This window comes from Jaculus jaculus, chromosome 8 (assembly GCF_020740685.1).
Source record: "Jaculus jaculus isolate mJacJac1 chromosome 8, mJacJac1.mat.Y.cur, whole genome shotgun sequence".
Taxonomy (NCBI): Eukaryota; Metazoa; Chordata; class Mammalia; order Rodentia; family Dipodidae; genus Jaculus; species Jaculus jaculus.
The window spans coordinates 56,945,225-56,959,153 of NC_059109.1; the positions used below are offsets into that span (position 1 = coordinate 56,945,225).

At 41.8% G+C, this 13,929-nt stretch overlaps 1 protein-coding gene across 3 annotated transcripts in view; it reads left to right on the plus strand.

Annotated features, from left to right (window-relative positions):
* The window catches only part of Znf106 (zinc finger protein 106), a 93,700-nt gene that overhangs the window by 71,289 nt on the left and 8,482 nt on the right, over nt 1–13,929 (plus strand). For all 3 annotated transcript variants that reach the window (XM_045157596.1, XM_045157598.1, XM_045157597.1), the window contains 5 exons: nt 5,941–6,132; nt 6,571–6,633; nt 10,364–10,483; nt 11,575–11,646; nt 12,814–12,885. In XM_045157596.1, the coding sequence (XP_045013531.1) occupies nt 5,941–6,132; nt 6,571–6,633; nt 10,364–10,483; nt 11,575–11,646; nt 12,814–12,885 (519 nt within the window). The remainder of the gene's footprint in view (nt 1–5,940; nt 6,133–6,570; nt 6,634–10,363; nt 10,484–11,574; nt 11,647–12,813; nt 12,886–13,929) is intronic.

Sequence of the window (13,929 nt, forward strand, 5' to 3'; positions counted from 1 at the left end):
TGACCTGGAATTCACTATGTAATCTCAGGGTGGTCTCAAACTCAAGGTAGAACCCCTACCTCTGCCTCCCTAGTGCTGGGATTAAAAGGTGTGCACCACTACACCTGGCCCTAGGTAAAAATATTTTTAAAAAGAGGATTATTTGAGAATGTTTTTGTTTGTTTTGTTTTTCTAGGTAGGGTCTTACTCTAACCCAGGTTGACCTGGAATTTACTATGTAGTCTCAGGGTGACCTCAAACTCCCTCCTACTTCTGCCTCTGAGTGCTGGGATTAAAGGCGTGTGCCACCATGCCCAGCTTTTTTTTCTTTTTCCTTGAGGCAAGCCCAACAGATGGCCATTTTAATTAATTTATTTATTTATTTATTTTGTTGTTTTTTGGTTTTGGTTTTTTGAGATAGGGTCTTACTCTAGCCCAGGATGACCTGGAATTCATTATGTGGTCTCAGGGTCACCTCAAACTCATGGTGATCCTCCTACACCTGCTGGGATTAAAGGTGTGTGCCACCATGCCTGGCTCTTCGTTTTTGTTTTTAATGAATGGTCACGAAAGAGAGAGAGAGAATGAGAATGAATAAATAATTGGTACACCAGGGCCTACAGCCACTGTAATCAAACTCCAAACAATGTGCCACCTTGTGTGCGTGGACAACCTTCCTGGCTTGTATCATCTTGTGCTTCTAGCTAATATGGAAATCTGGAGAGCTAAACATAGGTCCTTAGGCTTCATAGGCAAGAGCCTTAACCACTAAGCCATCTCTCCAGCCCAAGATTATGTTTTTCAGATATTTTCATTTGCACATGGTATGCTTTTCGTGTGTGTGTGTGTGTGTGTGTGTGTGTGTGTGTGTGTGTATACACATACATGAACCAGGGTCTTCAGATACATATACCCATTTTGTTGGTGTTTTTAAAAATATTTTATTTTTATTTATTTGCCAGAGAAAGAGGGAAGGAGAGAAAGAGAGAGAATGAGCACACCAGGACCTCCAGCTACTGCAAACGAACTCTAGACGCATGTGCCCCCTTGTGCATCTGGCTAATGTGGGTCCTGGGGAATCTAACCTGGGTCCTTTGGCTTTGTAGGCAAATGCCTTAACTGCTAAGCCATCTCTCCAGCCATTTATTTATTTATTGTTTGTTTGTTTGTTTAGTGTTTCGAGATGGAGGCAGGATCTCCCTGAAGCACAAGCTGACCTGCAGTTCACTATGTGGTCTCAGGCTGGCCTTGAACTCATGACAGTCCTCCTCTCTGCTTCTCAAGTGCTGGGATTAAAGGCATTATTATATATGGCTTTTACGTGGGTGCTTGGGATTCTAACTGAGGCCAGCAGGCTTTAAAAGCGCAATGTTTTAGATGCTGCTGAAACATTTCCTCAGCCCAGAGTTTGTTTTATTGCTTTGAGTTAGGGTCTCTCTCTAGCCCAGGCTGACCTGGAATTTATTATTTAGTCTCAGGCTGGCCTGAACCCAGAGTGATCCTTTTAGCTCCCCTTCCTTAGTGCTGGGATTAAAGGCATGTACCACAAAACCCAGCTTGTTTTGATCTTTTGAGGCAGGGCGTCACTCTAGTCCAGGATAGCCTTGAACTCCTGGCAGTCCTACTTCTTCAGCCTCCCAAATGCTTGGAATAAAGGCATGCATCTCCAGGCCTGGTATTGAAAATTTTGTTTATTTGTTTTTGTTTTTTAAGGATGGGTCTTTCTGGAGCCCACGCTGACCTGGAATTCACTGTGTAGTCTCAGGGTGGCCTTAAGCTCATGGCAATCTTCCTACCTCTACCTCCCGAGTGCTGGGATTAAAAGCATGCACCACCATGTCCAGCCTGAAATTCTTGGTTTTTTTTTTTTTTTTTTTTGGTTTCTTGAGGTAGGGTCTCACCCTGGGTCAGGCTGACCTGGAATTTGGAGTCTCAGGGTGGCCTTGAACTCACTGTGATCCTCCTACCTCTGCCTCCCAAGTACTGGGATTAATGGTGTGCGCCACCATGCCTGGCCTGAAATTCTTTTTTAAAAGAAATATTGGCACCATATGCAGCTGTTGCTGCTGCCTGGTATGGTGGTGTGGGCACCGGGCGCCCTCCCTCCTTCCTTGCCTCCTTCCTCCTCTCCTCCCCAGCTGCAATCCAGCATTGCCTATGTGCCTGAGCCTGTTTATTTTGGGCTTTTTTTTTTTAGTTTTTTGAGGTAGGGTCTCACTCTGATCCAGGCTGACCTGGAATCCACTATGGAGTCTCAGGGTGGCCTCGAACTCATGGCAATCCTCCTACCTCTGCCTCCCGAGTGCTGGGATTAAAGACCCCTGCAAAGAAGGGAGGGAAGGTACCCAAAGGGAAAAAGGGAAAAGCTAACGCTGGCAAGGAGGGGAATAACCCTGCAGAAAATGGAGATGCCAAAACAGACCAGGCATAGAAGGCTGAAGGTCCCGGAGATGCCAAGTAAAGTGTGTGCATTTTCTTTTCTTTTCTTTTTTTATTTATTTTTTAAAATTTTATTAGCATTTTCCATGATTATAAAAAAATCCCATGTTAATTCCCTCCCTCCCCCACTTTCCCGTTTGAAATTCCATTCTCCATCATATTACCTCCCCATCACAATCAGTGTGTGCATTTTTGATAACTGTGTACTTCTTGTGACTGTACAGTTTGAAATAATATTTTTTATCAACTTTTATAAAAATGCAAAATTTTGTTTTACTTTTTAAAAGCTATGTTGTTAGCACACAGAACACTTTAATTGTTTTGGGGGGAGGGGGAAGAACAAGTGTCACTAACAGAAGGTCTCCCAAGCCGGAGGGATGGGAAAACACCTTTCCCTGCTAGTTTTGAAAGATTGCCCTTGGCTCTGGGGAGGAGGGATTCCCTTGTAGCCAACCTTGGCACAAATGCCCTATGGCATGAGAAAATTCAAAGTCCATTTTTATGTTCTCCCCTCCATCTTCAGCATAGACTTAACTCCCTTAAAACCAGAGACCTTTTGGGACCTGACCCCTTCACCCTGGTTCTGCCAGTGTGTCAGATGACCTGGACTTTGCAGTGACATCACTGAGATGATGGTGTTCCTCTCAAGAGCTGTGGTACCTTTTCTAAAAGATTGTGGATTTTTCAGATTAATAGTCCTTCCATTTTCATTTTGTTTCCTGAAAGTCAGGATCGGCTTGTGAAAAGTTGTTAAGACAACATGCTCAATGTGAAATGTCAACCCACACTCTAAACTCCCCTATTCCGAGCATCACATGAAAACTCCATTGGCTGTTACAGTGGCTTTCTGGTTTTGGTAGTCCATACAAGGGAGTTTGAAAGTTCTTGTATATTGTTACTGAGTGTCTGCCCATGTCCTGCCTGAAATACTTGTAACAGTTCATGAAAAGTATCCTTAATAAAGCTGGGTACAGTTTGGCTTGGAAAAAAAAAAAAGAAATATTTATGGGCTGGAGAGATGGGTCAGTCATTAAGGTACTTGCCTGCAAAGCGTAATGACCCAGGTTCAGTCGCCCAGTACCTTCTCAAAGCCAGATGCACAGAGTGGCCCATGCATCTGAAATTTGTTTGCAATGGTTAGAAACTCTGGTGTTTGCTCACTCATACACTCACATTCTCTCTCTCCTTGAAAATAAATTGTTTAAGAATTGAATTTAAGTTGGGCATGGTGGTGCACGCCTTTAATCCCAGCACTTGGGAGGCAGAGGTAGGAGGATCACTGTGAGTTCGAGGCCACCCTGAGACTACAGAGTGAAGTCCAGGTCAGCCTGAGCTACAGTGAGAACCACCTCGAAAAACCAAAAGAAAGAAAGAAAAAAAAAATGAATTTAAGCCATCACACTTTGCAAGCAAGCACTTTTAATGATGAAGTCATCACTCCAGCCCAAAATTCTTAAGTAGGAGGCTAGCTCTTAGTAGAGTTTTTCAGAAATAACATGACATATAGAAGGCATATGTTTTGGCTTATTAAAAACAATGGGGGCTGGAGAGATGGCTTAGTGGTTAAGCACTTGCTTATGAAGTCTAAGGACCCCGGTTTGAGGTTCCATTCCCCAGGACCCATGTAAGCCAGATGCCTAGGGTGGTGTATGCATCTGGAGTTCAGTTTGCAGGAGGCCCTGATGCATCCATTCTCTCTCTCTCTCTCTCTGTCATTCTTAAATAAATAAATAAAAATAAAACAAATTAAAAGAAAAAAACAATGCAAAGCTGCACACAGTGGCACATACCTTTAATCTCAGTTCTTGGGAGGCAGAGGTAGTAGGTGGATTGCTGTGAGTTCGAGGCCAGCTGGAGACTACATAGTGAATTCCTGGTCATTCTGAACTACATCGAGACCCTACCTTGAAAAACCAAATGGGGGGAAAGAACAGTGCAAAAGCTAGGCATAGTGGTTAATGCCTATAACCCCAATGTTGAGAAAGCAGAGGCAGGTAGATTTGAGGCTAGCCTGGGCTACAAAGCAAGATTCTGTTTCACAAAACAAACCAAATCAAACAAAAATAACAGTGGAGCAGTTCCTAGTCTGTAGCATGAAAAATGTGCTAGAACCAACTTTTTTTTTTTCTCAATTTTTATTAACATTTTCCATGATTATAAAAAATATCCCATGGTAATACATCCCCCCCCCCACTTTCCCTTTGAAATTCCATTCTCCATCATATCCCCTCCCCATCTCAGTCCCTTTTATTTTGGTGTCATGATCTTTTCCTCCTCTTATGATGGTCTTGTGTAGGTAGTGTCAAGCACTATGAGGTCAAGGATATGCAGGCCATTTTGCATCTGGAGGAGCATGTTGTAAAGAGTCCTACCCTTCCTCTGGCTCTTACATTCTTCCCGCCACCTCTTCCACATTAGACCCTGAGCCTTGGAAGGTGTGATCGAGATGTTACTCAGTACTCCAGTCACTTCTCTCCAGTGCTATGCTACCCTCTGAGTCACTGCCATCTGAAAAGAGAAGATTCTCTACCCAACGTGAGAGTAGCGTTAATATAAGGGTATAAATATTAAGAGAAGTGCTTACTGGCCAGTTTGATAAACATAGTATATACACCTATCCAGACATCAGCAGATGTTACACCCCTAGGGCTCAAGACTACCCCTGTTTTAAGTTTTCAGTATCAGGGATGTGTCGCCCCCCCCCCCCCCCTGCGATGGAGTGGGCCTCCAGTCCAATTGGAGGGCAGTTGGTTTCCACCATGACAGACATGCCACTATTGCACCCATTGGCTCATTTGGCCTGGCTGGCCAATTATAAGGCTTGTGGTGTCCACTGTTGAGTATCTTCACTCGTGGTATCTCTTTCTCCCATTGAACTACATGTAGAACGGCTTCTTCCAGCTTGCTATCAGCTGGTCTACATGGAGGAGGTTATCAGCTCAGTTCCAGCAGGATTTCTCAGTGGCTTTGCACCCTGAGTATGTGGAGTCTTCAGCAATAGGGTCTTATTCCTGGTGGGAAACCAAGGGCCTTGGCAATGGCCTATAATGTTTTGGGGGCGTCGGTGGCCTCCCTGGCCAACAACTCACTGGAGGTATCCCATCCCTGGCACTGAAAATTTTCTAACAACAATCTATGGCTCCTGAGTGTTCCATTATCCGAGACCAGAGAATTCCATATGATTTATTTGCATCCTCTTAGATTTTGATTAGCCCTCCCTCCACCTTTCCTTTACTCAATCTCTTTCCCTGACCTCACTTTGGGCCTTTTCATCCCTGTAGAACCAACTTCTTATTAGGCTCAGAACAGGGTGGTTAAGGTTATAAAATAAATGGGTTTGTAAGGTCAGTGGAGGACAGAGGTCATAGACACAGCAAACAGGATTGGAAGGAACATGCTGGAGGTTGGGAAGTTAAGGATTTAGGGTAGGTATGTGACTGTCAATGCAAGGAGGAGATTTGACAATTTTAGCAATTTTGCCTAGTTGTTTTTATTTTTATAATAGTGTTTTGTTCTTTTCAGAGTAATAAGCAGCTGGAGGTCTTTGAGTGTCATGGCCCTCGGGCAGTCAGCTGTCTTGCCACAGCTCAGGAAGGTGCCCGGAAGCTGTTGGTCGTTGGGTCTTATGACTGCACTATTAGTGTTCGTGATGCACGGAATGGACTGCTCCTCAGAACTCTGGAAGGCCATAGCAAGACCATTTTGTGCATGAAGGCAAGTATAGTGTATGAGACACAAGTTGTGTGGCACAAATAAAAAGTTGTGAATGACATCTCCACTGTTCTGAAAAGAGAAAGGAAATTGCAGGTCTTTTAGTTATGCCCGGGTGTTCAGTGACATACTATTTTTTAGTGTACTAATTGAGAGACGAGAGTATTTTATGGTATTTATTAGAGATACTCTGATACCTCCTAAAGAACTTCATAATCATTCTGCAGAGGTCACAACCTAGCATCACACAAGGTTTCTTCACTATGCCTGGTAGTAGAGCATAAGATCTGGGTGAAAAACCTTGGGAAACAGAGTTGTATACCTGGTTTATGCTCATATCAAAATGGGATGGCAATTAGAATTTGCCAATGTATATTGCAAGCTGCAGAGTATCCTAAGAATCTTATATAGAACCTAATGCATTGCATGTTTTTCTTTAAGGTGGTGAATGACCTTGTGTTCAGTGGCTCCAGTGATCAGTCAGTTCATGCCCACAACATTCACGTAAGCCCAGTGTGGTGGAAGGAGGTTTGGGGTAAAATGATAAATACCAACTGAAGGCTCTCTCAGAACTCTTGCAATTTAAATCAAATCCTTTATCTAGGGAAAAGATTAATAATAAATACCTATGCATATGCTCTTGCATACCTGGAAATTTTGACATCCAAAAATTTCTTCTTTTTTTGATTTTGTTTTTTTCCGAGTAGGGTTTCACTCTAGCCCAGGCTGACCTGGAATTCATTATGTAGTCTTGGGTTGGCCTTAATCTCACAGCAATCCTCCTACCATTGCCTCCCAAGTGCTGGGATTAAAGGCATGTGCCACCACACCTGGCTTTACATCCAAAAATTTAACTTGGGACAGAACCAGAGTTTATGTAAGATTTCATCTGGATGTCTCATTAAAATTTTAGAGCTGTAGCTCTCAGAAAGCAGATGTGATAGTTTAAAATAGAACAAGTACATACAGCTCAGAGACTGTACTAGGTCATAGATACAACTCTAAAGCTTAGTCCCTGTTCTGTGTGGTGGATACAGTCCTATGTGATGGATTTGTGGCCCAGACCCAATGAAATGAGGAAAGAGAAAGTGCAGGTCAGGTTATTTCACATTTCAATTTTTTTTTAAATTTTTATTAGCATTTTCCATGATTATAAAAAATATCCCATGTTAATTCCCTCCCCCCCCTTTCTCCTTTGAAATTCCATTCTGTATCATATTACCTCCCCATCACAATCATCATACTTACATATATACAATATCAACTTATTAAGGACCCTCCTCCCTTCCTTTCTCTTCCCTTTATGTCTCCTTTTTAACTTACTGGCCTCTGCTACTAAGTATTTTCATTCTCATGCAGAAGCCCAGTCATCTGTAGCTAGGATCCACATATGAGAGAGAACATGTGGTGCTTGGTTTTGTGGGCCTGGGTTACCTCACTCAGTATAATCCTTTCCAGGTCCATCCATTTTTCTGCAAATTTCATAACTTCATTTTTCTTTACTGCTGAGTAGAACTCCATTGTATAAATGTGCCACATCTTCATTATCCATTCATCAGTTGAGGGACATCTAGGCTGGTTCCATTTCCCAGCTATTATAAATTGAGCATCAATAAACATGGTTGAGCACGTACTTCTAAGGAAATGAGATGATTCCTTCGGATATATGCCTAGGAGTGCTATAGCTGGGTCATATGGTAGATCAATCTTTAGCTGTTTTAGGAACCTCCACACTGTTTTCCACAATGGCTGGACCAGATTGCATTCCCACCAGCAGTGTAGAAGGGTTCCTCTTTTTCCACATCCCCGCCAACATTTATGATCATTTGTTTTCATGATGGTGGCCAGTCTGACAGGAGTGAGATGGAATCTCAGTGTAGTTTTAATCTGCATTTCCCTGATGAATAGTGACATAGAACATTTTTTTAGATGCTTATATGCCATTCGTATTTCTTCCTTTGAGAATGCTCTATTTAGCTCCATAGCTACTTTTTATTAATTTTGCTAATGTTTTTATTTATTTTTTATTAACAACTTTCATGATTATAAACAATATCCCATGGCAATGCCCCCCCCCCACTTTCCCCTTTGAAACTCTCCATCATATCCCTTCCCCTCTCAATCACTCTTTTATTTATTTTTTATTAGTTCACTCTTTTATTTTGATGTCATGATCTTCTATTATGATGGTCTTGTGTAGGTAGTGTCAGGCACTGTGAGGTCATGGATATGCAGACCGTTTTGCATCTGGAGGAGCACGTTGTAAGGAGTCCTACCCTTCCTTTGGCTCTTACATTCTTTCTGCCACCTCTTCTGCATTAGACCCTGAGCCTTGGAAGGTGTGATAGAGATATTGCAGTACTGAGCACTCTGGTTGCTTCTTTCCAGCACTATGATGCCTTTTGAGTCATCCCAAGGTCACTGCCATCTGAAAAGAGAAGATGCTCTACCAAAAGTGAGAGTAGCATTAATATATGGGGATGAATATTAAGAGAAGTACTTACTGGGCAGTTTGATTAGCATAGTATATGCATTTAGCCAGACAGTAGCAGACGTTATACCCCTATGGCTCATGACTACCACTGTTTTAGGTTCTCAGTATCAGGGATGTATTCCCTCCCATGGAATGGGCCTCCAGTCCAATTGGAAGGCAGTTGGTTTCCACCATGACAGACCTGCCACTATTGCACGTCTGTTGGCCTGGCTGGCAAAATAAAAGGCTTTCAGTGTCCGCTGTTGAATATCTTCACCGGTGATTTCTCTTTCATTGATCTGCATGCAGAATGGCTTCTTCCAGCTTCCTGTCAGCTGGTCTACATGGAGGAGGTTATCAGTTCAGTTCCAGCAGGATTTCTCAGTGGCCTTGCAGCCCAAGTATCACATTTCAGATTTGAATGTGTGTGTTGAGATATATCTTAGAAATGGGACACAAATCTAATACAAAATTATGTATTTTATTTTATTCATTTTTTTCTCAATTTTTTTAAACATCTTCCATGATTATAAAAAATACCCCATGGTAATACCCTCCCTCCCCCCATGTTCCCCTTTGAAATTCCATTCTCCATCATATGCCCTCCCCATCTCAATAAATTATATATTTTAAAGTAGAGTGTCACTGTAGCCCAGGCTGGCCTTGAACTCATAGTGATCCTCCCACCTCTGCCTCCCAAGTGCTTGGAATTAAAGGTGTAGACCACTATGCCTGGCAGAATTTTGTATTTCAGATTTTTGGATTACAGATACTCAACCTGTACTTCAAAAACTATAAAGTTCAGATAGAATTGTGCCCCTTACCTATCTTTAATGTTTGGTTCTCTCTATGAGAATAGATTTTAAATTACTAGTAAAGAGAATAAATCCTGTGGAAGTGAGTCCTTTAGCTGTTAAAATTAGAATATCTACATGTTTATAGGTAGTATTGTAATTTTTCCTCCCAGAATTATAGAATCCTAAATCTTAAAAGTAGAAAAGAGTCTTGAAAATCAAGTCTGGGGGGCTGGAGACATGGCTTGGTGGTTAGGGAACTTGCCAGCAAAGCGTAAGGACTCATGTTTGATTCCCTAGTACCCACATAAGCCAACTGCACATGATGGTATATGCCTATGGAGTGTAGTGGCCAGAAGCCCTGATGTACCCATTTTCTCTCTTTGTCTCCCTTCCTCCTCCCCCCAAATAAATCAATCAATAAATAAAAATCAAGTTTAGAGCTGGAGAGATGGCTTAGCAGTTAAGGCACTTGCCTGCAAAGCTGAAGGACTCAGGTTCAGCTCCCCAGAATCCATGTAAGCCAGATGCACAAGGTAGCACATGCATTTGGAGTTTGTTTGCAGTGGCTAGAGGCTCTAACCCACTCATTCTCTCTCAAATAAATTAAAATATTTAAAAAATCAAGCCAGGCGTGGTGGTGCAAGCCTTTAATCCCAGCACTTGGGAGGCAGAGGTAGGTTGATCACAGTGAGTTTGAGGCCAACCTGAGTTTATGTAGTAAATTCCAGGTCATCTTTGACTAAAGCAAGACCATACCTTAAAAAAAAAAACTAATCAAGTCTAGCCAGGCATGTATTTTAATCCCAGCACTTGGGGGCAGAGATAGGAGGATCACTGAGTTTGAGGCCCACCTGGGACTATAGAGTTAGGGCCAGGTCAGCCTGGGCTAGAGTGAGATCCTACCTCAAAAAAGTAAAAAAATCAAGTCTTGTAACCGTTGCCTTTTGCCTCTCTTTCAATGTAGACTGGTGAGCTTGTGCGCATCTATAAAGGTCACAATCATGCAGTGACTGTGGTGAATATCCTAGGAAAAGTGATGGTGACTGCTTGCCTGGACAAATTTGTTCGTGTCTATGAATTACAGGTAGAGTTTACACCCAGTCTATTTTGTTTGAATGATTTGGGAAGATTGTTTGCCTTTGGCATTGATTATTGATGCAGTAAGCCTGGGGTGGAGCCCAACAATCTGCACTTTCGTAAGCATTCAAGATAATCATGAAATGGCTGGCCCTGGCCAGCGTGCAAGCAGAAAAACTAAAATAATGGCTCTGCCTCACAAATGTCACACCTGGCATGGGGCTGCAGATTGCTTAGCAGTTAAAGGTGCTTGCTTGCAAAGCTTGCTGGCCCGGTACCCACATAAAGCCAGATGCAAAAAATGACACATGCATCTGGATTTTGTTTGTAGCATGAGGCTCTTGTGTACCCATATGCACATCAATAAATAAAACTATTAAAAATTTAAAACTAACCATGATTTTTTTTTCCTTACTTGGGTTTTTATATGTGTGCACATGCTCAGGGTCTCTTGCTGCTGCAAACAAATGCCCAAACAGCTTTGCATGGGTGGCGGGAAATTGAACCCAGGCTGGCAGGTCTTGCAAGCAAGTAAGTGCCTTTAACTACTGAATCATCTCTCTAGCCCCTAATATTTTTATTTATTTATAAGAGAGAGAGGGAGAATATGGGTGCGCTAGGGCCTTTTGCCACTGCAAACAAAATCCAGGCACATGTGCCACTCTGTGCATCTGGCTTTATGTGGGTACTGGGGAATTGAATCTGGGCCATCAGGCTTTGCAAACAAGTGCTTTTAACCGCTGGGCAATTTCTCCAGCCCCAACTTTGAACTTTTTTTTTTTTTTAATAGTTTTTTTGAGCTTGGGTTTCACTCTAGCTCAGGCTGACCTGGGACTTACTCTCTAGTCCAGGCTGGCTTCAGACTTACAGCAATCCTCCTATCTCATTCTCCCAAGTGCTGGGATTAAAGGCCTGTGCCACCATACCTGGCCAGCCTTTAACTTTTAATGCTATTTGTTTTTTGGAGAACATCCCTATCTCTTCATACCTCTCCAGTTCTCCTAGTGATTTTAGGTTGGAAACTTTGATCTTAAAGACATTTGTGTACTTATCAACTCTTCCCTGGAGTGGTACTTAATTTTCTTTTTTTCTTCTAAGTCCCATGATCGACTGCAAGTTTATGGAGGACACAAAGACATGATCATGTGTATGACCATACACAAAAGCATGGTGAGTGTTATTTGCCATGTCATGTTTATTTTTGAATGTGTTTACTTAAAATTCTACATAGTGATATAACCGTTACTACTTACTACTTCCCAAAGTGACATCTTACCAACATTGTTTCTGACATGCTTCATTAATGAATGCTTATTTCTTGTCATAGTAGTGAGAAGTAACTCAGCAACAATGTTGAATATTCCATTTCTACTAATAGCTAAAATAATTATAGTGGAAATTAGTACCAGCTATATTTAAGATGCTGAAAAAAAACTCACAAAACTGGTACTTTTTCCAGAGCCATGCCCTAAGCAGAACACTGGAATAAAATCACAAGATCTGGCCAGTATGGCATATGGTTATAGCCAACTGATTTATCCTTGCCAAGTTAAATTTTTTTTTTATTATTGACAACTTCCATAATTATAGGTAATAAACCATAATTCCCCCCATTTTCCTCTTTATAACTCCACTCTCCATTATATCCTCTCCCCATATCCATTAGTCTCTTTTTTTTTATGTCATCATCTTTTCCTCCTATTATGAGGGTGTTGTGTAGGTAGTGCCAGGCACCGCAAGGTCATGAATGTCCAGGTCATTTTGTGTCTGGAAGAGTGCATTGTAAGGAGTCCTCTCCTTCCTTTGGCTCTTACATTCTTCCTGCCACCTCTTCTCCAATGGGCCCTGAGCCTTGGAAGGTGTGATAGAGGTTTTTCAGTGCTTAGCACTCCTCTGTCTGTTCTTCCTAACATTATGGTACCTTTTGAATAATCATAGTGGTCACCGCCTTCTGAAAAGACAAGCTTCTGTAACCAAAAGTGAGAGTAGCATTAATACATGGGTATGAACAATAATTATGAGTTGATCTTGGATGTATATTTTCATGCTTTGAATAGTAAAACCTTTTCTTGCAATGAAACAACACCAGTTAGAAGCCAGAACTATCTCAATAAAGAACGAGTTGGGCCTCACAGCCTTGGTGGCCTTGCTGTGAGCTATAGTCACAAAAGTGGCCCTCTGAGGGTTGTTGACCGTAACATTAGAAAATACTTTACCATTCTAGTACCCTGAAGTCTGTTTGGCTTGTGTGTTTCTTTACACACTTATATTGAGGATGTTTTATTTTAGTTTCTGTGTGTATGCTTTGGTCTCATAATATAAACCTCTTTTCCCCAGATTTACACAGGTTGTTATGATGGCAGTATCCAGGCTGTGAGGCTAAATCTGATGCAGAATTACCGCTGTTGGGTAAGCAGCACAATGTTTGTCTGCAGACTTAGAAGTTGCTCAGCCCTAGGCTAATTTGTTATAGAATCATTTATAAAATGCTTTATACTTTATAGCTCCTTATTAAAAAGTGCTTTAAAATTAGATGTGAAGTATTTTTTAAATATTGTTTTCAGAAATCTAGGTTAGATTTTTGTTTTTTGTTGTTTGTATTTATTTATTTATTTATTTTTAAAAAATTTTTATTAGCATTTTCCATGATTATAAAAAAAATCCCACGGAAATCCCCCCCCCCGCGCACTTTCCCCTTTATTTATTTTTTGCAGTGCTAGGTATTTTAGTACCTGGGGCTTCACATGATAGGCAAATGCTCTACCATTGAGGTATATCCTCTCCTGGGTGGCTTGTTGTCAAATTAGCACATGTTTAGAAAAACATGAACCATGCCAGGCATGGTGGCACATGCCTTTAATCCCAGTACTTAGGAGGCAGAGATAGGTGGCTCACTGTGTTTGAGGCCAACTGGAGCTACAGAGTGAGTTCTAGGACAGCCTAGGATAGACCCTATCTTGAAAAGTCCAGCTGGGTATGGTAGCACATGCCTTTATTGGTAGGAGAGTCACTATGAGTTCACAACCAGCCTGAGACTCCAAAGTGAACTCCAGGTCAGCCTGGGCTAAAGTTAGACCCTACCTCAACCCCCCCCCCCCCAAAAAAAAAAGAAAAGAAAAGAAAAATATAAACCAAGTTAGAAATGTATGAAGTACATTTAGAGGTGCTTGTTTTGGTAACTTGCTTATCCCCTCTCTATATCTACTTCTCAGGGATTTTAAGTAGTTACTGGCTTTGTTTCCTTGTTGCTTTCATTTATTTATTTATTTATTTTGGTTTTTCAAGGTAGGGTCTCACTCTAGCTCAGGCTGACCTGGAAATCACTATGGAGTCTCAGGGTGGCCTCGAACTCACGGTGATCCTCCTACCTCTGCCTCCCGAGTGCTGGGACTAAAGGCGTGCGCCACCACGCCCAGCGGTTTCATTTATTTATAAACAGAAAGAATGGGTGTA